This window comes from Anolis carolinensis, chromosome 3 (genome assembly GCF_035594765.1).
Source record: "Anolis carolinensis isolate JA03-04 chromosome 3, rAnoCar3.1.pri, whole genome shotgun sequence".
In the NCBI taxonomy this organism is placed as follows: domain Eukaryota; kingdom Metazoa; phylum Chordata; class Lepidosauria; order Squamata; family Dactyloidae; genus Anolis; species Anolis carolinensis.
This window is the reverse complement of record NC_085843.1, coordinates 22,134,489-22,161,403: the sequence shown is the minus strand read 5'-3', so window position 1 is coordinate 22,161,403 and position 26,915 is coordinate 22,134,489. Positions and strand designations below refer to the sequence as shown.

Genomic DNA, 26,915 nt, shown 5'->3' with positions numbered 1-26,915 from the left:
TGAGCTCCATTTAAACTCAGCCAGCTATTGCAAGGATAAAGCAATATAGACCTGTGAATTATGCTCTTTTGTTCCTGAAAAATGATTAGTTTTTCCTCTATATATACATATCATTTTTAAAATTCTTAGTGGTATAGCAGAAGAAACTAACTGCCCTCCATCCGGACTCCAGTCGAGTCAAGTCGAGTGAGCAACACTCAAATATATTACCAGATTATTAATCGCTCATTCCTTTTTTTTTTTTTTTAGCAAGCTGCAAAGTCTGCATTGGCATGTACCACTAAACTCTGAGTTTGAAAGTTAACTTATAAACATTTGAACCAAGAACTGCTCAACAAACTGTCTGGAGCAGTTGCAAGACTGTGCTCTGAAACCATAGACTGATGCTGGTTTGCAAACCTTGTCTTGAGAAAAGTTGTAATTGCCCTCAGATCTGAACCCACAAATCATGGTTTGGGATAACTCTTTGATGCAATCAAATTACAGTAGCTGGACAATTTGTGGATTCCTGGCTGTTTCATCAAAGGGAAATACAAAACATAGTATAGAATATAAAATGGATGGGAAGAAAGCTTGGTATCCCTTATCCAAAATGTTTGGGACCAGAAGTATTTTGGATTTCAGATTAGAGCATTTTTGGATTTTAGAATATGCAAATACATACATAATTGATTTTGGAATATGCATATAAATACATAATAAGATGTCTTTGAGATAGGTCCCAAGTCTAAACAAAGTTTTATGTCAGACACACAACTTGAAGGTAATTTCATGTCACATTTTCAATACTTTGTGCATGAAACTAAGTTTGTGTGCATTGATCAATCAGAAAGCAAATATGTCACTGTCTCAACCATGCACATAGACAATTCTGGAGATTTTCAGATTTCAGGATGTGAATAAGGGATGCTTAGCCTCTATAATTATGGGAATGAGTGGACAAATAACAAAACCAGAACTCCAGAACCTTAAAGAGTGGAAATTTTACAAGGTACTCTTAGTTTCTTGATTTTTAAAACCATGTCCTAAAACTGTGAACTAAGCAACTTTTTCCTCTGATGCCAATCATTTAGCCTTAGAATTAAGATAATAGAGAACTCCACCCTTCCAACAGCAAGATCTTATAGTGTGTGCTTTTGAAGAAGATATGTCTTTTCTGGTTATATTACTTCTGTTCATTCAATGCAGCCAGTAAAAGAGGGTGTCAAAATAACATTACCAGAAACATGTTCTTTAAGAAAAACCTCATTTCCTTTCAAGTGAGAAACTCACTCAGGTCTTCTAGCAGATGAAGATGGTTATATAAATTGCACGTATAATTCTAAGAAGCAAAATCTGTTTCTGAATCTGGAAAATAAAACCCACTGGCCTTCACATTTGAATGTAAAAATCTAATATCTCTGTCTGCAACTTTACAAGAGGATTAGAATTCAACAAGTTGAAATACTAGGAAAATATTCTTTATAATCAATCATTTTAACTATTGTTTATAACAGGATTCTCATCATTCTTCCAAGAAACAATGAAGATCTCATTAGTTTTATTCTGTTTGATTCCTAAGACCAGAGCATGGAAAAGTTATTGACTGGAGAATTCTGGAACTTATGTCCTAAAAGTAATTTTTCCAATCTCTGTTCATGATCAATGTAGACAAGCAGGCAACCATAAAGACTGCAGCTTCATTATCCACCAACATTTCCCTAACTATATCAATTTACTTCCATTTCAGCAGAGCTCTTTTAACTGCAAATCAATCTAAGGTTAAAAGGCGGAATCCATCCTGTGAAGGGAAGTAATTTTTGGATTAGGTCACGGCTACCCTGCAACCTTCATGATTCCTGAAGAATTCAATTCAGTTTTTCCAGCTCAAGGTTCAATATGCTGTCTCTTCACTACTAAATGTATCGCATCAGAGATAAACAACATACCAGAAATCTCTTCCTACAAAATGGGGAGAACAAAAAGGGGATGAAACTGTAGGAAGTACTTGGGGATATTATTAGCTCTCCACAGTTCATCCTCTCACATAAACACTTTTTAAATGAGAGGGAGCTGTACACATTGACAAAAATGTAGTGAATGCTACAACTATTTAAAACAACAATCTTAGGGCTGATGAAAGCACAGCCTCACCCTTGATATGTCTAAAAAGAACTACAAAAAATTCCAGATGACGTGTATGCAGTTATTATTACCACTGGGACAAAGCACCAGAGCTGGTTCATAAACAGTGGCCAGCTTGCCTGAATCTTTTCTCAGCTGCAAAAGGAGGTCTGTCTTCCTTCCTTCTGTTCTGCCAACTTCTTACTCAATCTACTCATTACTACCATCCAGCGCTCTGACAAAATGGAATAGTAAACTGGAAAGGAAAGTGGGAGGGAAAAGGGAGGTGTGCGCTGCAAAATGTACAGATGTATTTTATTTCCACTGCGATGCAGCAATTAGAGTAAGCAAAAATTACTGTTTTGGTCCAAAAGGGCCAGAGGGTACAGTGTCACCCAGATCTCATCACAACCAATCTGCCAGATCTCCCAAACTCATAAATTTAATAATATATAGAACATAGCCTTCTCACAATATGTAGCCACAGTAAGAACAGATCACAGAACAACAGACTGGTTCAAGATTGGGAAAGGAGTACAGCAGGGCTGTATACTTTCACCCTCCCTATTCAACTTGCACGCAGAACACATCATGCGATGTGTGGGGCTTGAGGAATCTACACCTGGAGTTAAAATTGCTGGAAGAAACATTAACAACCTTAGGTATGCAGATGATACCACTCTGATGGCTGAAAGTGAGGAAGAGCTGAGGAGCCTTATCACCAAGGTGAAAGAAGGAAGTGCAAAAGCTGGGTTGCAGTTAAACATCAAGAAAACTAAGATCATGGTAACTACACCTATTGATAACTGGCAAGTAGAAGGAGAAAACGTGGAGGCAGTGACAGACTTTATATTTCTAGGTGCGAAGATCACTGCAGATGCAGACTGCAGCCAGGAAATCAGAAAACATTTACTTCTTGGGAGGAGAGCAATGGCCAACCTTGATAAAATAGTGAAGAGCAGAGACATCACACTAGCCACGAAGGTCCGCATAGTCAAAGCAATGGTATTCCCCATAGTAACCTATGGTTGCGTGAGCTGGACCATAAGGAAGGCTGAGCGAAGAAAGATAGATGCTTTTGAACTTTGGTGCTGGAGGAAAATCCTGAGAGTGCCTTGGATCACAAGAAGATCCAACCAGTCCATCATCCAGGAAATAATGCCTGGCTGCTCACTGGAGGGAAGGATACTAGAAGCAAAGATGAAGTATTTTGGCCACATCATGAGAAGACAGGAAAGCTTGGAAAAGATCGTGATGCTGGGGAAAATGGAAGGAAAAAGGAAGAGAGGCCGACCAAGGGCAAGATGGATGGACGGTATCCTTGAAGTGACTGGCTTGACCTTGAAGAAGCTGGGGGTGGCGACGGCCGACAGGGAGCTCTGGTGTGGACTGGTCCATGAGGTCACGAAGAATCAGAAACAACTATGTGATTGAGCAGCAGCAGCAGCCTTCTCACATTTCAGTCTTTAGTGAGATGAGATGTTGGGAGAAGAGCTTTCCTTTCTTGCTGAGAAAAGTTCTTATTCCAACAATCTTTTCCAGAATTGTTGTATCTCTGCTTTCTATTTGTGAGAAGGAAGCAGCAATCTCAGAAGCAGACTTTCCAGCATTGTGAGAGGCTTTCACCCCTCTTTTCCTAGAGTGATTCTGATCGAGACTGCTGACATTGTTGGAACAGTGCTTTTGTCTAAATACACCCAGAAAAAAAAATCATGAGAGGTAAGTCATGGGGTCACACTAAACCAGGGCTGAAGACTGCACATGATCCAAGGGTTGTGGTTTACACATTTTGGGTTTAGAGTAGCAGACTAGAACTGGAAAGACATGCATTCAATGATAAGCAACATCTTCTTTCCTGTCTTTGTCCCTCAGCCATCCTTAAAACTGAATTTGTCACCTCACCACCATACCCACAAGTTTTGCATTTCTATGGCTATTCACCCAGACAGTCTGTCTAGGAAGTTCTGTTCCTACTGTGTTTCCCTGAAAATAAGACGGTGTTGTATATAATTTTTGCTCCCAAAGATGCACTAGATTTTATTTTCAGGGGATGTCTTATTTTTCCATGAAGAAGAATTCACATTTATTGTTGAACAAAAAAAATGAACATTTATTATATACCGTACTGTAGTTGTTATCACAAACCAGCATAACCAGACAAACTGTGACTCCTATCAGGAATTTCTTGTTAATACCATTATTTCCATGTACAACTATCTATAGTATGTACATTTACCGATCCTGCATGCTCTGGTGTTCTGTTTGGAGGGTATGCTTCCAAACAAAAACTTTGCTAGTTCTTAGTTTCTAGGAAGGTCTTATATTTAGCAATTCAGCAAAACCTCTAGTAGGTCTTATTTTCAGAGGATGTCTTATTTTTGGGGAAAGAGGGTAGGCACCTCATTCCATACATCTGAGGAAATGGGCTTAGTCTTCAAAAGCCTATGCTGCCAACTTCCTGCTCTCAGTTTCAAAGGTACTACAAGATCCAATTGCTTACACAATAGTTATGAGGGTGAAATTAATGAAGTGATGGTCCGAGCCACATCTAAATAACACTACAAGGTCCATGTTTTCTGACTTGCTCAAAAGTGTCATTCTAATTATGGAAAGATTCCCTCTCCAATCCAAATAACTGTTCTATCTCTGTCTCTGCCCCAAAACTTGAGGAAATGAGGGAAGGTTTGCAGAAAGAACTTCCTAGAGAGATTACCTGAACATGGAGGAGTTTGGCCTCAACTTTGCATTTTGAATTCTTCCTATTTATTGCAACTTTCCCTATTTTAACTACCATAGTTACAAATTCATGGCCATAGCTAGACAGAATTTAAAATATAACTTTCAAAAGCAGCTACTATCCCTCATGATTGTACAACAGAAACATAGTATTTAATATTCAAAATATGGAACAGAGAGGGTATAATATTGCAAGAGAGCCAGTAAAACAGTGGTTTGAGCATTGGACTATAGGTCTGGAAAACAGTTCCAACGTACACACAGCAACAGAAACCCACTGGGTGACCATTAGCAAGTCACACCCTCACAGCCTTAGAGGAAGGCAAAGGTAAATCCTTTCTCAACAAATTTGCCAAGAAAACCTCATGACAAGTTTGCCATAGGGCTGTCATAAGGTGGAATAAGTCAAACAGTTATGCATAGTATTGTGAAGTACTGTATATCTTACCTTCCTGAGGAAGTCTGCTTAAGTGAGCAACCACTTTCAAACAGCTGGGCTCTTGCTGCTACCCTGGAACATATGAATGCACTGCAGGTTTAGAAACATTATTTTGAATGCAAGAATATTAAGAAAACAGCAACAAACAACTGGGCTACTTACACAGACCCTGGTCTCTGATAGCCATTACTTGATGTAGTATCTAACCGCAGTCTTCTGCACATTTTGGGAGGCAGGTCTGGGTTTTCTGGGGTCTTTGATATTTCTTTAGCATCCAAGGATGCTAAACTTTGTACAGAACCAGTGCAGCTTTTGTTACCTAAATAATAATGAAAAAAAGGTTGAATCATATAAATTAACACTTTTGAGGACTAAAGTTATGTATTTTGATATGGCCCATTTAAAAATCAGGAGTAATTTTACAGAAAATGGTAAGAGCCACTGTCACCGCAAGGGTCCAGCTACTCCCAGTTGCCACTACTGCCATTTCCCCATCCAGACATTCAAAAAGCTCAGAAGTGGAAGCATTGCAGAGGGAGTAGAGAGGGTAAGAGCTTCATTTAGGTTCCCCAGGAACAGACCAAACTCTTGCCCTTTGCCACTTGACTCAACAGCCATTTCCTTTTTTGATAGTCAAGATACAGTACCTAAACTGATATGTGAATAAGTCATTCCAGGTTTTTTTTTAGTCACTTTTTCAACTAAAAAAATCTAGAGTTATACATGAGTATATAAAACAATTATGTTTCGTCCAAATGGAAAGAACCAGTTAGGATATGAGTTGGGGAGGGTGCAAAAGGGAAATAAGCTTCTTATTGTTTCTGTCTGGAAAATACCTTTCCCTTTGACAATATTGCATTACAGCAGAAGCATTAGACCCAGGATTTGTATCTGCTGCTTACCTCAAGTCTGGACTATTTAAGCAAAACATGCATCATTGCAGTTTCTCTTTCAATCAACCCTTTGAAGTTAATAGCAACAGCTATTACTAAGTACGATAATACAAAGCAAGTGCTGAATCAGGAAGCTTACTGAGTGATACTAATCAGAAAATATGGAAACAGTGATGCACACTAACAAAACTGTTACTGTAAATACCAGTAAGGGAAAAGGTTTTTCTCTAGACAATATATAGGCAAAGGTTTCTGAGACGTGCTATATAATACCCAGACATGACTCATTGACCAAGACATTATTACTGACACCTAACATTTCAGTTACATTGAACTGCTGCTATTTCCATATTTTATTCAACTTCTGCTGGTTTGCCATTTCTCTCATTTCTCTCAGTGGTTCTCAACCTGTGAGTCCCCAGGTGTTTTGTCCTACAACTCCCAGAAATCCCAGCCAGTTTACCAGCTGTTAGGATTTCTGGGGGCCCACAGGTTGAGAACCACTGATCTAAACCAACCTCTTAAAAAGCATTATACATTTTTAAAACAGTATAATTTTTCAAAACGTATTAGTGCCATATAAATTCCATAAATATTTATAACTATCACAAATATTGTAATCACTGGTTTTGTGGTGGTTCAGCCAGATGAAGATGGGGTTTCAGGGCATGAGAGAGTGCTGGAAACAGAAGCAGCTGAGGAGGAGGGGGTTTTAGAGTAAGATGCTGTCGCTGAGTCGGAGTGTGAAAGTAGAGCTGTTTTGGAATCTAACAGGCAGGGAGGGGACCTTTCATCCACAAGAAATTTAGCAACTCAAGATAACATTAGCTCATCCAAAGGAGAAACTGGTTTATGATGATGATGATGATGATGATAATAATAAATAATAATAATAATAATAATAATAATAATAATAATAATAATAATAAACAACCACCTTGGAAATGGGAGGGGGGAGAAGAGAGTCCTGCCCTCTGAAGCAGAAGAAACCCATCATATCAAGGAAGATGATGAGAATAGAAGACCCAGCACGATCTTAGACAGCCATGGAACATCAACAACGAGGAGCTTGGAGGAAAGGGCAGTGTTTGTTTGCTGCAGGCTACCTTTGACCTCAGCTCCTGGTGACTGGCCCCTTGTAGACTCTGGCCCTGACTGCCTGGCTGAAGAAAGGCCCAGCAGAAACACCTGCTGCCTCCTGAGGCTGGGGCATAAAAGGAGGATGCTGGCAAGGGCCCAGTGCATCCAAGAGAGTCAAAGAAGACATTAAGACCATGAAGGGGGAGGCGGGGGAGGCGGGGGGGGGGGAGGCGGAGGCGGAGGGGGAAGGTGTACCCAGATGCTGTTTTTATATTTTTATGTTTTAATATCTTAATGTTAATGGTTTTAAATTATATTTATATGTTGATTGTTTCTATTGATTTTTTGTTATTTTTTTTGCTTTGTATAATGTGGTATTGCATTTTTGTCTAAATATATGTTGTACGCCGCTCTGAGTCCCCTGCGGGGTGAGAAGAGCGGGATAGAAATAAAGTAAATAAATAAATAAATAATAATAATAATAATATTTTTATACCCCGCCTCCATCTCCTCGGAGGGACTCAAGGCAGCTTACAAGGGTCGAACCCAGATAAAAACAGTAACAATATAAAACAGACATAGATATCAGACTGCTTCTGAGGGGGCAAAGATTCAGGTGCAGGAAATCAGAAAGAATCAGTGAGAAAGAGAGGCAGAAGCAGACTTCTCAAAGTCAAATAAATGTGTTCATGTTTTGCAGTCCTTAAACCAGAGAGAGCTCTGTTGGAGTTTTAGATCAAGCAAACATCACTATCCAAGTGAAGAATTGTCTCATTCCCAGTTCAGACTTTAGTTCAAGACCCAAGATTCATGTCATGCTTTGATGCTGGTTTTATGAATATACCTTTGGATTCATGCTCAAGTTTAGCTGCTTGGTTCATGGAATATTTTGGGATTCATGTTCATGTTTTGCTCCTTGTTTTCTCGATTTACTTTGGGAATCATGTTCATGTTTTAAGTCTTGTTTGCTGGATTTAAATTGCCTTTGAATTGTTTTCCTCTTACCAGTTTGACTTGGCTTACTGCATGTGATACTTGTCTCCTGTATCAACTCTTGGATTTTACCCTTTTACTTTCACACAGTGTTTTTCCTTTTTTATATATGTGTTTTTATCAATTAACTGTTTTACTATCAGGTTTGGACTTTTAGTGGGTGCTATGAGCAAGGAAACTCCTGCTGAGATTCAACAGAGGCTCACATTTGAAAGACATGCAGACTCATTACTATTGAAAGTCCTTAAGCAGAGCCATTTACTCCTCAGGAGAAATTTGTACATTCCTTCGAAGATACCAACTTTAATTGATGAAGTAGCAACCTGAGGAAGGGAAATTTTCCTGAAACAAGGTTTACAATACCGGTAACCATTGTAGTTCCTATCACCACATACATCAGAAGAATTCCTACAAGTGCTATCATTGTGTACTCAACAAGAATTTTTACAACTACTTGAATCTACAAGGGATTGAACTTTAATTACATAACACTCTACAGAAGAAACAAGGTTTGAACTTAAATTTAATCTCTTTCCAAAGAAGAAATAACGACGAATTGTAGAGAACTCAGTTTGTGAACGTTAATTTTTTATGTTTATTATGGATGTTTTTCATGATTGAACAATTTATGTTTATATGTATTTTGCCCATGATATTGAAACAATAGCTAATCAAACTGTGCATATTACTAGCATTGTGTAATCAGTGTTATAAAAGATATAGTCACAGAATAACTTAATATTTATACAGTGCAACAGATTCTGCCATAATCCCCTCAAGTTGTTTTGTAGATCTCCAATATGACCAGACTAAATAGATTAAACCCAATTCTAAGCATTCTACCTAGCTTTTGTTAGGGCCATTAGCTAGCCTGAATTCTAAGCTTTCATTCAAAAAATAAGGACACATTTTGTGACCATTGTTATTACCTTATTTACTTGAGTCTAATGCTCACTTTTTGGGGGCTAAATTACATTGCTAAACGAGAGGTGCGCATTGGATTCAATTGTACACTAGAATCACACACATAAAGCTATCAGTGTGGAAAGATCTGGAATTCTGGAGGTCAGACAGGGAGTCAGGGGGGCATGCATGAAGAAGTTGTTCCTGGTGGTGGTGGCAATCTCGAGGCTCTGTGGTTCTGGAGGAGGTGACTCAGTTCTTCCTGCCACTTAGACATGGATCCTACTTCCTACCTCATGGGTGGCTCTTAAGATCTCTCACCCACACCCCTTAGGCTCAGTCCCATGCGGTTCCCAACTGGCCTCATCTTTGGTTTTGAAGGCTTTGTGAATGAGACTAGCTGGGAATTGTGCAAGGCTGGCAAGTTCACCAGCCTCAGCCTAACAGAGAGGCATGGATTCACAAATGGCCTTATTCATGCTGCTTGCCTCCCGGGCAAGCTCTGTTTGCACTGTTGGGCACATTAAATGTAATGGAAAACTTTTTATTTTTAAAAAAAATGTGCATCTTCAAAATGGAGGTGTATATTACAATCAGTGGTGCATTATACTTGAGTAAATATGGGTATTGTTTCATTTTATGATGATTACTGAAAATAATTCTGTTGAGAGGAGGCAATAAGAAGAGGGGGGAAAGGGGGGTATTTCAACATCTATTACTCATTCATTTTCTTCCTTATTTTCTTGATACATGACTAACACTCATGCAAACAGACAGGACCATTTTAGCCTTACAGCCAGCTTGTGTTGCAGAATTCATATAGAATTACTTCTACAAGGTAAGCATTTTATGATGTTATCTGGAAAGTTGTGAACAACAGTTCTCAATTTCAGTGCCTTATAATGCCTGCATTCTTTAAAGGACCAAAATGACTTGGACAAAAAGAGTTTAAGGAATTGATTGTTTTTGTTATTTACATTTATTTTGAAAACAATGATGTCTGAACCTACTCAAGATATATTTTTTAACTCATAGCTCCTTGGAGTAGGGTATTTGACTATTGGAAAAAACCTGTGTCTGAAGCTTTTCCATGGACGTAAGAGATATTTGACATTTTCACATACCTTGGAATTCAATGTGGCCAGAAAATTCCACAGAAAATTCCTACTCAAGATATATATATTTTATCTCATAACTCCTTGGAGAAGGGTATTTGACTATTGTAAAAAAACTGTGTCTGAAGCTTTTCCATGGACGTAAGAGATTTTTGACATTTTCACATACCTTGGAATTCAATGTGGCCAGAAAATTCCACAGATCAAGATCCCTTGAGGTGTTTTTGGGCTGGTTTAATGAAAGTTAAACATTATGTAATAGACAATGTTCCACATACCTTCAGAAGAAATTGATCTGATGGATGACGGTGTGGATCTTTTGATTCCAGAGAGACTATACAGTCCTTTTGTGCTTGGGTCCACTGGAGGAGTCACATTCTCTGAACCAGTGATGGATGTAATACTTTGACAGTCAGATTCCACATCTGTTTTTGCTGCATCCTCCTTTGAGGAAGAATCAGGACTTATGGTCCAAAGGCCTGAATTTTTCTGTCCATTAGATGGGGATGACGCAATCCAAGGGACAGCCCCTGTTTTTTCCTTGGGCTGAGAAGATGTTGGTTTTGTAGTGCTGTTCTGTTCTGATGAGTGAGAAGAGAGTGATTCAATGCTGCCCATAGGAGTACTGTCTGGACTGCTACTGTATGAATCACCTAGATGGTAGAAAACGTGAAGGTCAAGATCAGGGGAAAAGACAGCATTTCTCAGGAGAGAATTGAACGTCCCCGTTTTAATTGCAATACAACTTTCCCATTAAAGAAAACTTCAGAAAAAAATGTACAATGGTAAACATAAAACTGTAGGGCTAAGGTTGCTTGCCACTGCTTTAAGTGGATAGTACAAGTTGAATGTTCTTTATCCAACATGGCCCCATGTAAGCCGCCCCGAGTCCCCGTTGGGGAGATGGTGGCGGGGTATAAATAAAGTATTATTATTATTATTATTATCCAAAATGCTTTGGGTTCAGAAGTGTTTTCAATTTTGGAGTTTTTAGGCTATTAGTATGCTTGTATTTGCATATACATACATAATGCGATATCTTGGAGATAAAATCTAAGTCTAAGGATGAAGTAATTTTTAAACTGTTTATGTTTTTACTGCACTGTTGTTTTTATCAGCACTGAATTTTTGCCAAATCTGTAAGCTGCCTTGAGTCCCTTCGGGTGAGAAAAGTGGGATAGAAATGACATAACTAAATAATTAAATAAAAAAATTATGTTTTAGATCCAACTTACTCAATTTTTATAGATTTTTAAGAATTCCCAACAAGGGATTCTCAGTGTTGTTGTGAGTTTTCTGGGTTGTATGGCCATGTTCCAGAAGTATTCTCTTCTGATGTTTCACCCATATCTATGGTAGGCATTCTCAGAGGTTGCGAGGTATATTGGGAGATTAAGCAAGGGAGGTTTATATATCTGTGGAAGGTCCAGGGTGGGAGAAAGAGGCCAGTGTGAATGTTGTAACTGATCACCTTGATTAGCATTTAAAGGCCTTGCCAGAGCCCCTGATGGTGCAATGGATTAAACCATTGTTTTTTTTTTAATACTGATAGCCAGATTTCGTTCATTTGCATGGTTTCCTCCTTTCTGTTGAAATTGTCCACATGCTTATGGACAATTTCATAGAAGAGAATGTTTCTGGAACATACAGCACAGAAAACTCACAACAACACAGTGATTCCGGTCATGAATGCCTCCAACAAGACAAAGGTTTCTCAACCTGTACCAATTTTAATTAGGAGGAAATACAGTAAAAATCACAAAAAGGGATGACAGTCAAGATAATAAATCACTATTTTAAAAAAGCGTTAATTTAAGGGGAAATGCTGTAATGCATGAATGGATTCAGGAGCTGAATTCAATTTCAGAATGATCTCAGGACTGGACTCAAAGTAAACCAGATGTGGCTGTAATCAATTCTTACCCATTATAAAAAAATTCCAATATAAAATTAGTTCTAAGCATGTCTCCTCAGATATAAGCTCGACTCTAATGACTTCCTAAGCTACAATCTTGAGTCCACATAGCAAAATTTTCAAGATCACAGAAATGTCTCAAGGAATCTCTGTCTCTCTAATGAGCATGAACAGCATAAGGATATATCTATTAACTAGCATTATTAATGCAGGTTGCAGATATCAGGCCTGCTCCCCCCAAAAAGCTTGATGCCCAGATGTAGACAGACAAGATAGAATCAGTGTTCGTGAAATAAATGGCAGAAAATGAAGCCATCAGAATGTGATGGCAGAGTTGAACAAGACTAGTATCTTGAAACTAACATCTGCAGTTCCCATATTGGGACTGGATAAACTGTCCTGTCAACATCTTAGATGTCTGCAGTGATTTCAATTAAACCACATATCCTTGGAGTGTTTTATTGGATATGGGATGGGAAGAAGAGAGACAGACAGGTTGAGAGCTGTATTTGTTAGATTAGACTGCTAGACAATTGATAAGGAAAAAAATCCACCCATATCTAGATGATTTTGTTGGAGGAACCAGGAAATGGAAAATTTCAAGAGATGACACAAAATCCACTTTGCAGAGCACAAAGTACCAACACCAGGGAAAGTCAAGACTCACATTCTTCTATAGTTTAAAAAAGCACTAAAAGCTCTCAGCCCAGAAGCACCCCTTAATACTCAAAGCAAGCTAACTACTGCCATTCATGAGAGTTGGAAGACGTTAGAGGACTAAGCAGCACTTACTATCTGGGTCTGCCAGGCATGGTGTGTATCGTCCTTTGGGTTTGCGAGAGCCTGTGGAGAGGCAGATTGCTCTTGTTCTTCTTGAGCCCGATCGGGACTGAGGCTGCGGAAGAGGAATGTTGGGGTCCGGGGCTGTGTGGAATATCTGTCAGTTAAAAGCAAGGACTCTTAACATAAACATATTATATAACTCTCCTTGAGAATCTTTAGGAATGCCCACACTTTTAGGTTAAGATATCACATCAGATCTAGGCCCTACCACTATGATTTTTTGTGTAAAAATTGCAGATATGGTGGACACTGAAAAACCCATTTCCTCTTTAGTATAATTTATAAGTCAGAGTTTTGTCATATTGTTTTAATTACGTCACTTCCAGTAGTTTTAAAATGTGTATTAGACATTCTCTAGGCATTCCTTTTATAGATACGAAAATCTTAATTCCATTTTTAGACTGCAGGAAGACATTAGTTTTGTTTGAGGGTTGTGAATTTCAAACTATTTAAAACAGGAGTTGTGGATTATGATGTGTATAGTCATCCCAATGTGGTACAGTAGAGTCTCACTTATCCAACATAAAAGGGCCAGCAGAATGTTGGATAAGCGAATATGTTGGATAATGAGATATTAAGGAAAAGCCTATTAAACATCAAATTAGGTTATGATTTTACAAATTAAGCACCAAAACATCATGTTATACAACAAATTTGGCAGAAAAAGTAGTTCAATACGCAGTAATGCTATGTAGTAATTACTGTATTTACAAATTTAGCACCAAAATATCACAATGTATTGAAAACATTGACTACAAAAATGTGTTGGATAACCCAGAACGTTGGATAAGCAAGTTTTGGATAAGTGAGACTCTACTGTACCACAGATTTCCAGGGGTTTGGTCTATTTCTTCTGTTTAATACATCTAACAACTAAATAGTAGTCCCTGTCAATATTTACCAGGGTCATGATATTCTGAATTTACCTGTCCTTCCATAATGCTTACGTACAGATTACACATAGACACAGATTACGCACCCCTTATCCAGAATTCCAAAACCCAAAATGTTCCAGTATCCAAAACTGCCCACTTTTGCTTTCTGATGTTTCAAGCTACACAAACTTTGTTTCATGCAAACATTCTTTAAAATAATGCATAATGCATCATGTACAGGCTATATGTACAGGATGTATATGAAACATGAATGAATTCCACATTTACAATTGAGTCCCATCTCTAAGATACACACACCAATGTGACTGTTGCCTTATGGTGAGTCCATGGATTTCATTGTACTTTTTAAGCAATGAATTCTGAAAGGTGGTTTGCCATTACTTTCTCTGAAATACAGCATATGGTATTCCTTGGCTGTCCCTCATGCAAGTCTCCATCTAACCAGGCCAGAATCTGCTCAGCTTCTATGTAATATGTAGTGTGAAAGGAGAAATGCAGAATCATCCTGATTCTGACATACACTATTGGACTCAAGAAAGAAGGAATGGGAAGTCAGGTGCATGACTGCCATTTTCTGGGAGCTAATAGTGTCATCATTCTGATGCCTGGCATAGATCTCAATAATGAAAGTACAAAGTGAAAGTTAACAAAGTTTTTAAAAAACAAAAACAAAACCAAACCAAACCTTTAATACGATCATACTCTGATCATGCATCTTTATTAATCATCCTGCTCCAATCTAGAACTGAAATGATAGGACTAATGGGAGCTATAGCTTAATGAATCTGGAGAGCTAGTATAAACTCCTTATTTTCTTTCTTTGCTGTATTCATGAGATTATTGTTATGTCCTAACATAAAAATAACAAGAAAATTAAGGAGGAGGCCAATGGCCTTGTCCTTCTCAGGCATGAATGGGACCAAGGCTGTGGAACAGAGACTCTGAGGTCTAGGTCAAGTACCAGCTGTTGGAATGCTATTTTTTACAATAGGGTTTTTATCTTTTGGGATGGCTAACAAGATTCCACTGTTCTACCTTTTCGTAATGTTCAATGAGAATCTCAACCACAATATTTTGAAACTTGATGTTCATCATAGCAGCTACTGTTTCCTCTTGGGCTCTCATCAGCGTGGGACCAAAAATAACTCCAAGGTTGGATATGGTCATGAGATTTTGTTGACTATGTAACGATACTCTGCAAAATGGTGAAAAGAAAAGAAAGTTAAACAAGTTATACACTGTCCACTAACTTTATATAAAGTCTCTATCTTTCCACTCACATTTCAAGAAACCACTTGTAATGTTGATTTTATAACATACACCAGGATGATGGAAACAATGTTCTCTTGTGGCAAACAACATTTACTGGAAGATTTCTGGAAACAGTTCTTGCTATTTCAAAAAATTTCACTTTAAGTGAAACTCCAAGGTTTAACATGTTTTATAATCAAAACTTACTATGTCATTTTATTTTTAAAAGAAACCCAGATAACTTCACTTATGGAGTAAAATAAGTTTCAATTAAGAATAAACTCCAGGAACATTCTATTGCACAAATGACACAGTAACTGTGTTTTCCTAAAAGGATTCTTCCAAATTTAGCAGGAAAAAAAAACAACTTAAAATTGATCTGGACTTTTTTCCTCCTTAGAAGTGCCATGAGCAATTAAAGATGGCAATGCATAACTTTATTTATTTATTATGTGTCAAAAGCATTGCATAAATAAGTATAAACCAATAAAATAGAGGGAGCACAAGTGGCTAAATATCTTTTGACCAAAAACGGGCAATAGCGACTGCATTGCCTGTAACTCAAATAATTCTTCCTCTGTGCATGAGGCAGGGCATTGTGGACAAGCATACAGATGCAGAGTTGATTGTTCTGCTTCAGTCGCACAAAGTGGAGGATTCTTTTAGGTAGTACCATTTTGCCAGGTTGTCTTTTGATCTGCCCACTCCACTTCTGTGTCTGTTCAGGGGTTTCTAAGTTGCCCATTCTTGGTTTGCCCCTGGGGGCAGACCCTTGTGGGTGGCCATCCATTTGGGGTTTCCCGATTTAGTTGCCCAGAGGGATATTCTTGCTGTTGCTGGGGGAACATTAAGAGGAGTAGTGGTTCTCATGAAGCTTTTCCTTGATTTGAGTCTACTGGGAGGAGGCTGATAACCATGCCGAGGATGGCTTTCAGTGTTCAACCTTATCTTTCTCTCAGTTAGCAGCAATTTCCCGTCGCACATTAGGGGGGAAATTCCAGATAGCTCACAGAGTTTATCAACGGATGTAGGTCTGAGACATCCTGTGATTATTTTGCATATTTCATTCAGTGCTATATTCACCTGTTTTCATGGACAGACTTGTGCTAAACAGGGCAGACATACTTAGCAGTTGAGTAAAACAAGGCCGGGGCTGATGTTCTTATCAATTTTGGGTCTGCACCCCATGCACTGCCAGTAAGTTTTCACAGGATGTTATTGTGTGCAGGTACTTTATGCTTGGTGTCCATACAGCATTTCCTAAATGTTAGTGTTCAATCTAGGGTGACACCGAATGAAAACTGAAATCAATATGAATGAGTCCTATCTATCTATCTATCTATCTATCTATCTATCTATCTATCTATCTATCTATCTATCCATCTATCTGCTGAATGAACTAAGGTCTACATGCCATAGAATGTATATGTAGATTTAAATTAATTTATTAAACCCAATTACAGTCTTAATCTACTTCCTTAAAAACTGTGATTCCTGCATAGTGTGGCCAACTCATACAATGATGAAAGGAGACCATATTCTGCTTTGTATGTTTCACATGGAATTTTCTTGCAAAAATGTGCATGGGTGGTTCAGTCCATTTTGACAGGACATCAGTTTAAAAGTTCTGCCCAATAGATAGATATTAGAGCTGGGCCACAGTCAGAAAGAGGTAAGTATAAGGTTATACTTCGCATTTTATTATGAAGTCAAACTGACATTTTGGTGGAAGGATAAAGCCATTCAAAGGGCATGGCCAATCTACCTTTCCATAAATCATGGTATTTTAATTTCAGTTGGAAGAATTTGGTGCTTCATTTATAGGGAGGCCTCTAAAAATGCTGCTCATCTATTCTCATAAATAGCAAGTAGATTTTAAAATATCAAGTGGCAAGAGATGCCAGCCGCAAATAATTACTTCAATTGACAATCTCTCACAATTTTCGATTGCAACAGAAACAGGTTAAAATAGCCTTAACAAGAAAATGGGGGCTGCAGCAATACAGGTATGACTCAGATCCTCAACTAGAGGAAGTCATCTGGAGGAAACACACACGCACTTTCTTGGTTTTGCAAAGAGGGGCTCTTGATCTTCTTCCCTTCCACTCACACGTCTCAAGTGGCAGAAATCTTTGTCATGGCTTTTGACTTAATGAATGTGTGCCGCATTGAGATACAGAAAAAAATAGGGAGGAAAGCATTGCAAAAATGGAGCCAACTTGACAGGGAAAATGGAGACAACTGGACAGATTTTGTTATATGACGCAGACAAACTGGTACTGCTGGTCTTCCTCCTGCCATGATTTACCTGTTGCTGGCAATTAACAGGCAAAGCCCATCAGCAGCTGTCAATCCAACAATGTTCCCATCATGTTGTCAAAGGTTTTCATGTTCCCATCATCTTTAGGCCATTCCACTTCTGTGCCAGCATATCAGGACTAAAGTGTTGTTAAAGAGTGAGATTCTCCTCTTCTCCCCTTTGCTATTCCCAAACTATTTGTTTAATATTTTACAGTAAGATTTACCTTTAAAAATTACTATTGCTGGAAGTACACATGTGGGGTTACAGATTGATGAATTGGGGCACTTGCTCAAATGAAAAGAGATGCAATAATGAAAGTGCTCATGACTGCTATTGGAACAGCAGTGTCATGCAATAAAGTCCTTTGACTCTTTCAACATATTCAGAACAACTTTCTTATTTTTTTTCTAAAAGTGGTGGGCAGGCTCAGAGCTCACTAGAATAAACAATGTGATTCTCCAAATGTTAAATTGTAGCTCCCCATGTGGCCGGAATCGAGCATACTCTGATGAAGCCTGGAAGCTGGAAAAAAATGTTAAATTGCCCCTGTGTCTCCATCTCTGTCTGTACGTCTAATGGCATTGAATGTTTGGCATGTATGTGTACATTGTGATCTGCCTGAGTCCCCTTCAGGGTGAGAAGGGCAGAATATAAATACTGTAAATAAATAAATAAAATAAATTGTACCACTGGTTACAATGGCTAGGGCTGATGGGAGTAGTAGTCAAGCAATATTTGAAGGACTTCTGTAGGATAGAAGTACTTGGTATCAAATTTGATTAAGTGTGTCAGCTGCCCATTTCCATGGAAAGAGGTAATTTGGTCACACTCATGCATGCTTTAGTTATATCCAGTGTTGATTAATGGAGTAGCCTGCATTTGTGCCGCCCTTTAAAAACATGTGGAGACTTGAACGGGTTCAAAGCATAGTAGCCGAATCTATGACTGAAGGTTAAAGAAAGGATCATGATACCCCAAATTCTCAAAAAATGTTACTCTCTTAGAGTTTATTTCAATGTGCCATCCAATATGTTAGTTCTTCACATCCTAAATTAGCCTTGCACCTCACAGAGTTCTCTGGATATGTTGGACCACAATTCCCAGAATTATGCAGCCATCAATGTCATGCCATTATAGAACTCCAGTGGGCTCTCAACATTTGGGAATTTAAATTTTGCAGATTTGATTAATTGTTAGGTCCTTAAGAGGAACTTTATGGTCTATTTCAGCAGATGTTGACAACAGAGACATAGATTCCTATAGAAATGTTCTCTTGGGTTTAAAAAATGATATTTTTAAATATGCATTTTTCCATTTTTATGGGGGTCCTGTGTCCTTAATCCCTGCCAAAGTGGGGCACACACACATATAGCTTTCTATATAACTTAAAGGCAATGTTACAATTTTAAGTTTGGTATTGATAAAAGAATTTTGAAGTGGTAAGGTCCATACAGAAATAAGAATACCAAAGTTTCTATGTCATTTATCATTCCCAACAATGATAATTGCTTAGGTAGTCTTAGTGACAAATTGAATCTCTAAGCACCACAATAGAAAATGGAGTTTCATATTATCATGACATGGAATGATTAGGCGCAAATTTTGAAGCAGAACGACATAGTCTCCCGTTCTTTCAGAAGTTGTAGAAAATGGCTTTTTAGAATACTTATAATTTGGAACTTTACAAAAAGCCAATTTTCATTTGAGTCTATGCTACTTTTCTCTTGGGATAATGAACAGGTATATGCTCAGATAATCAGGCAGGGAAATGTGGCACTATTCTTTATTCCATAAGTAATAAAATTGCTGTCTCCTGAAACACTCTTTCTTATTTTCATTGTTATTGTGAGATTTTGGACATGGCCGATTTGCAGATTGCTGTCTCCGTTTATTACAATGATATGAGTTACAGAGTGATTCCCTCCTCCCTTACTGTAGTAAGATGATACAGCAAGTAGAGCTTTCAAAGTCAAATCCTCAGAATAAATATGTATGTTGGTATGTTTTTGCAAATGTGAGTAGATCAATACCCTGTTTCCTTGAAAATAAGACATCCCCAAAAAATAAGACCTAGAAGTTTTGATGAATTGCTAAATATAAGGCCTCCCCTGAAAGTAAGACCTAGCAAAGTTTTTGTTTGGAAGCATGCCCACTAAACAGAACACCAGAGTATGTGGGATTGGTAAATGTACATACCATAGAGTGTTGTACATGGAAATAATGGTAGTAACAAGAAATTCTTGATAGCATTCACCGTTTGTCTGGTTATGCTGGTTTGTGATGACAACTACTGTACAGTATATAATAAATGTTCATTTTTTTGTTCAACAATAAATGTGAATTCTTCTTCATGGAAAAATAAGACAACCCCTGAAAATAAGACCTAGCACATCTTTGAGAGCAAAAATTAATATAAGATGGAAGCAGAGTGATGGCATCAAAACAATTTCAGGCTAGAAAGCCCCAAGATGGACACTCAAACTTTCAGGTGTCCAATCCATGCTTCACAGTCTTGGGGCTATGGCAAGGTCAGCTAAACAACACGCACACAGATAGTCTTGTTGTGTGCCTTCCAACTAATAGCAACCTGAAGGAAAACCTGTAAGGATCTTTGGGAAAAATTGCTTTGAGGGTGTCCGGCGTTGCTTTTCTCTATGCCTGAGAATATGACTTGTCTAAGGTCACCCAGTGGGTTTCCACAGTTAAACAAAGAATCCAACACTGGTTTCCCAGTTTCATAGCCCCACCATTAAGCCACTATACCAATGATGGGCAACCTTTTGCGCTTGGTGTGTCAAAATTCACCAAAAAACCTAGCATGACTTGGGTGGTGTGTCACTTCAAGAAAAAACCCATAATTTCACAATATATATAGTTTAAATAACAAAAATATATAATTGTAATATATAACTGTATTTAATAAATCAAAAACTATTTACTACCATTATTTCCATGTACAACAATCTATGGTACCTCTTGCAATTTCCACGCTGATTTCCCTCTATTGTAGTTTCAATGTAGTCATGAATAATGAATAATATAATAATAATATAATAGTGTGTGTGTGTGTGTGTGTGTGTGTATGTGTATGTGTGTGTGTGTATGTGTGTGTGTGTGTGTGTGTGTGTGTGTGTGTGTATATATATATATATATGGTATTTTTTAAAAGCCCTGCCTAGAATATCATTCATGTCTTCAGGCCATAGTATTCACTTACTAAAACTTAGAGGTTTTATTCTATTAAAATACAGATTGTCTAGGTTATTTAAAATTCATGTAAATGTGTGGGTCAGCATGGTATAGTGCAGTGATGGCCAACCTATGACATGCGTGTCAGCACTGACACGCCTAGCCATTTTTACTGACACACTGCCACATGCAGATTGATTGGATGACTAATGTCTTTTGTGGCCAAATTTGGTGTGAGTTGGTCCAGTAGTTTTGTTGTTTACTCCATGGGAATTATGCACATTGCATATATATATATATATATACAATGTGCATAATTCCCATGGAGTAAACAACAAAACTACTGGACCAACTCACACCAAATTTGGCCACAAAAGACATTAGTCATCCAATCAATCTGCATGTGGCAGTGTGTCAGTAAAAATGGCTAGGCGTGTCAGTGCTGACACGCATGTCATAGGTTGGCCATCACTGCACTATACCATGCTGACCCACACATTTACATGAATTTTAAATAACCTAGACAATCTGTATTTTAATAGAATAAAACCTCTAAGTTTTAGTAAGTGAATACTATGGCCTGAAGACATGAATGATATTCTAGGCAGGGCTTTTAAAAAATACCATATAGGAAAGGCTATACTGCAGAACAAAAAGTAACAGGGGAATAGCAACTAGACAAACAAACGCCTGTGCTTCCCCTACTGTGGAATCATTCCCTGGCAGAAATAGAAGGCTCTTCTAATTAATGGAATGATTTAATCAACACCATTTAGTACCTCTAAAGGTACAGTGACAAAACACATTTCCAGTCATCAATTCTTTGCTTGCAGCCCTGTAGAGAGGCACATCATTTTCTCATCTCTTTGATACAAAGCAATTAGGAGAAGTAAGGAAGAAGCTACCCAGCATCCCATCTTCCTTCCTCTGGCATTCATTACCACAACCAACAAAACAGAAAATAATTCTTACTTGACCAAGTGCTTGATTAGGATGTCCAGCATCTCTCGGTTCTTCTCTGGCAGTCTGTGTACAAGTGCATGGACTGCTTCCACTCTATAATTTTGATCATCAGACTCTATTAAAACAACAGCAGCAATAACAACAAAGAACAATTGTGAGCAGAAAAATAACAGCAACACACACACAGTTGCAGTACCAGAAATGCATGGAACTGGTGTTTTCACATTCACAGAGAAAGTATTTTAGTAAATTAGGCTTCTGAAAATGAATATGCAATACCATGTGTTATTTCAAGTATTTGAACCCTGTCTGTTTTAACTGCAGAAAATCAAGATGATTTATTATTATTATTATTATTATTATTATTATTATTATTATTATTATTATTATTATTATTATTATTATTATTATCATCATCCCACCTTTTCTCTCACAGATTCAAAGCAGCTTACATTAAAAGCCTTTCAATACAATTTTAAAATATACAAATAAGTATTAAAAACTATTCAGTTAAAAACCACAAAAACATATTCAAAACAAAAACCACAGCAGTTCCTGACTTTATCTTTAAAAAGAAACAGATAAGATAAAAGTACCTTAAAACAGAAATCAACAGAACAATCTCACAAGCAAATAAAGCGCTGCTATGTTATAAATAGAAGAAAATAACAAAAGAAATGTAAATGTAACTACAGGTCTTTTCTATGCCCCCCATATGTTAATATTCAGAATTAGAACCAGATTTGCCCACTCTTTCCTATCTAGTGGTGCTCACCATATGTTTAGGTTTATAACTTGCATTGTCTCTAACCATTGACCATTGACAATGATGGAAATTGTCGCACAAAATATCTAGAGAGTGCCAATTTTGGGATGAGTATTGTATATACATGTTGGCATAAAAGAAGAATTATAAGATTCACCTGTATGTTGATTTGTTTTAGTGAGCATGATCAATTCCATTTTGAGAAAAGCTAATTGCTCCCCATGGCCTCTACTGTTTACTGAGTTCTGTCATTTGTGTTATGCTATAACATAACTGCAATATTATATACCCAGAGGCAACATCCAGAAGCTGTGGTTGTATACAGTGCCAGACTGTGAGAACATCCTCTTAAACAACAACCAATCTCTGGATACATTATGTGCTGGTCACATAGCCCTCAGATATGGTTGCCATGTATGCATTAGATATTGTTTATGCACACTTTGTCGTTCTCTGTGTAACTCTGAAGTTCTATAACATACTGATACTTGGAATAAACTTTCTCTTGCTCAGAGCTGTGCACACCTTGGACTAAAAATAGTACCAGGCCTTACAGATCCTCTGGCAAAGGTTTTTTTTTTTAATCCACCTAGTTTCAGGGCTTATTCCAGCTCCATGTTTCACTTGGGAAATACAGTGGGCTGACATTTCAGTCCTACACGGCACTAACTTTAAACAGGGGGATCTTTGACCATTGCCTCTACTTTTGCTCCAAAGCACAATGGTTTTTTTTTACTCCATATTTATTGCTGTAGCAATAGTTCTAAACATTGGGGGTGCCAGTGGTTAATACTGACAACCAAAAGTGAAATCCATGCCTTACACCACAATTTTCATGCACAACTAGAGCATTATATATATATATATATATATATATATATATATATATATATATATATATATATATAAGAAATTTATATATAAGAAATTTCACAGGGACTAATGAAATTAGGTTGTGCCTAGAAACAGCTAGGTACAATAGTCAAAATCACCAGAAGTTGAAATGAATTCCAATAACTCATCCCATCTGTGAAACCCTGACTCTACCATCAAATTTCATTTGTGCCAGTGTTCAGAAATAATAATTTGCAGAAATTGAGCTATCATAAGAAAGAACTCCAAAGGGCCTTTATCTTTGAACTGTATTGGACTCAGATTCAAACAGGATATAAGTAGGAATCTAGGACCTATGCTAAATAAATATCTTCTTTCACATAGGGTTACCGTATAGGGAGACACCAGTGAGGGTGTATCTACTGTCTAGAATTAGTGTAGCTTGTCACCCCTTTAACTGCCATGACACAATTGTATGGAATCATACAAGCTGTAGTTATACAAAATATTTCTCTCCCTCTGTCTCTGAGACACAGTCACACTTTTCATGGTAAAATAATAATACATTTAGTGAAAATGATAAAGTCATTATTCTAGTGATAGAAAGGGGATAATGGAATGACTGACTATCCCCTATTGTAGAAATCTCCAAAGACGCAGCAGCAACAACAGTATTATGACATCTTAAATGAGCTGCTTTCCACCAAAGTCTATCCTTATTAGATTTTAAAATGGCACAATATTCTTTGCTGTTCTCCACTAATGCATGTTTAATTTATACATTAATGGGAGAAGTGAACACACACACACACACACACAGAGTAGACAAAAACATGAAGTGATGTTAAGATGGAAACAACTGAAATCCAATGTGTTGTCGAAGGCTTTCATGGCCAGAATCACTGGGTTGCTGTGAGTTTTCCGGGCTGTATGGCCATATTTCAGAAGCATTCTGTCCTGATGTTTTGCCCATACAGCCTGGAAAACTCACAGCAACCTAACTGAAATACAATGCTGGAATGGAATGGAGTAAGTCAATATAGCTTCTCAAGAAAAGACCTTCTAGAATTTGGCACCAGTTACATGTAATCATTGGAGTTGCAGTTTTACATGTTCTTTGTCTTCTTTGCCAGAGAGTGCCAGTGCCTCATCAAAATACAAATCTCAGGATTCCATTGCATTGAGCCATGGCAGTTAAAGTGGTGTCAAACTGTATTACTTCTACAGTATAATGTACTCTAAGAAGGCCTGGCCCGTTCCCACAATATGTAAGGGTGGTTTAACAGAGTGAAACGCCTCCCCCAAAAGACCTCAAAACACACATAGGCTTATTTGGGAAATCTTCCTGAAGTTGTAATTCCGAAGTATTTTGCAGATACAGCTCCACATACAGTCCATGGGAAAGACTATGCCTGAAGGTGTTGGGACATCTTTTAGCACCTCTTTAGCCAGTGAATACAAGTTAGACCAGGATATATATCAGACATCCGACTTATAAGAACTACTATTATAGTTAAGAATAGTTGTGAGACAATAGGAAGTGAGAGAAATATACCTCTATTTCCCTAGGCAGGGAAATTCACTCCTGAAAGTTTTATCATGGGGAAAGCGGGTCTTTATTGAAGCTTTATCATCAATCCTTGTTTCCATAACAAGATAAATTTTTCAAAATCCAATTATCACAGGGACAAAAAGTGAGGTGAAATAATCTGAACAGGGGCACAGCCCACAAAACAAACACCACAGGAGTGTTAACCCTTCCCTATGCTATACAAAGCTTATATATACAATATACTGTATAAACAAATTCAACTTAAGAGCAAACCTACAGAACCTATCTTGTTCATAAGTTGGGTATTGTTTGTATATACTGAATACAAGTTTGACTCTTTTCCACAGCATTTTTACTTACTAACTGCAACAATGAAATCCTTGTGCAACTTGAAAGTCATCAACGGCTCTGCAAGACACCTGGGTAAAATGTTATGGAAGACAATGGTTATCTTGCTTAGAACAATTTTGTTAAAAATACCTAACTTATTCTCTCACTGATGTCTCATCCTAAATGGATAGGGATGTAACACAAAAACAGCACCAATGAAGGAGAGAGAACAAATTAAGGTTTCCTACCATGCCCTACTGAATTTAAATATATAGCACAAGAACAAAGCAATTTTGCCTATCAGTTTCAAAAACCACCTTCTGCCACAGAAACAATCATTCCATTAAAATCACAAAAGGAAAAGGATGCTTATTTCTCACTTCTTGATTAAATGAAGTCTTGTGGTTCATATACTTCTGGTAAATTGGAGGGAAGTGTTTCATGCACTATGGCTTCAAACTAAACTATGTTTGCCTGAATGTTAAAAAACTTTTCAACTTTACACTATAGTAAACTAATATATCTAGTGTTCTGGATCAGGATATTAATGTATTTGAGTATAAGCCAATGTGAATATAAGCCGGCCAGGACCCACACTTGAGTATAAGCTGAGGGGGACTTTTTCAGCCCTAAAAAGGGCTGAAAAACTCGGCTTATACTCACGTATATACGGTATCCAAACTGCTTCCTGTAAAGTAGGGGTAGATATTGTGCGTCCTGTAAGCTATATGAAGCCGATATATGCATTTGTGTCATGTGCAGTTTTTGACCTCCCAGGCCCATATCAACCTCCTTTATCCTAGGAATTTAAAAATTGGCCTAACAAGCACTATTTTTGATGGGAAAATGGCTTGGAGCAGAATTTTCCAAAACATCAAAAATCAAAAAAGATCAGAAGAGACAACAATATCTCTTTTTGTTTTGGATAATAGCAGGTGTGAGACCCGTGGAAGGACATCAAAATGACCCTTAAACCTTCTAAATAAAAGGGTGTGGTAAAGTATAACATACTGCCAATATTTTTTAATTCATTTTAGTAATTAACTGGCAATTCTAAGCATGTTTTTAAATGAAGATGTTTCTTTGGTTTTCCAAACCCCCAGGAAAGCATCAATTTGTATAACAGGAATGATAAAGGGTATGCGAGGAGTCATAGTTGTGTTTACCCAGCTTGATAATAACAAATTAGAAAACCATGCTGCACAGTTCTTATAAAAAGAAAGTAGTCAATTAAAGAGATTTACTCTTCAATGCTGGGAATACTGGATATCGACTTACAAATTAAACGTGTCCCTTAAAGATGGAGGGCTTTAAGGTGCTTGATAACAATGGCAAACAGCTGCCTATATCAATGGTTACTGATTATTTCCTCTTTTACAATGCTATATTCATTACAACGGGACTTGAAAAATGTAAGTATAAATGTGGATAAGCAGACAGGGCATCTGAAAGTTGCAATCCACACACCTTACTCACCTGAGGTAGTTCTTTAGTCCACTTGTAATAGTTTTATTGTCCCAAATTTCTAAATCAATGTCCATGTCAGGAGGAGATTTAGGAGCTATTAAAAGAGAGAGGAAGAGATTGAAAGAGACTGCATTATGGCATGACTCAATTGCTTTACATATAAAGTACTAAATTAGACGAATGGGATGTGCTACAAAGTGATGCTGCCCAATATAACTCTCCTGATATTTTTAATGGAAGCCTGTGCATTATGTGTGGTTTATCAGAGGCATTCAGTTTTTAGGACTGCATATGCACAGTACATATAATTGGCTATAATATTAGAGTACTTTTTAAAATATCTTG

General features: G+C 37.6%; 1 protein-coding gene across 4 annotated transcripts in view; it reads right to left on the bottom strand.

The window, feature by feature from the left end:
• arhgap42 (Rho GTPase activating protein 42) overlaps positions 1–26,915 on the bottom strand; it is a 210,307-nt gene that overhangs the window by 3,412 nt on the left and 179,980 nt on the right. For all 4 annotated transcript variants that reach the window (XM_062977124.1, XM_003219305.4, XM_062977123.1 and 1 more), the window contains exons 15-22: positions 26,580–26,664; positions 25,134–25,192; positions 21,631–21,736; positions 14,952–15,111; positions 12,970–13,114; positions 10,541–10,915; positions 5,441–5,597; positions 5,288–5,350 (exon numbers count right to left, since the gene is read on the bottom strand). In XM_062977124.1, coding sequence (XP_062833194.1) covers positions 5,288–5,350; positions 5,441–5,597; positions 10,541–10,915; positions 12,970–13,114; positions 14,952–15,111; positions 21,631–21,736; positions 25,134–25,192; positions 26,580–26,664 — 1,150 coding nt within the window. The remainder of the gene's footprint in view (positions 1–5,287; positions 5,351–5,440; positions 5,598–10,540; positions 10,916–12,969; positions 13,115–14,951; positions 15,112–21,630; positions 21,737–25,133; positions 25,193–26,579; positions 26,665–26,915) is intronic.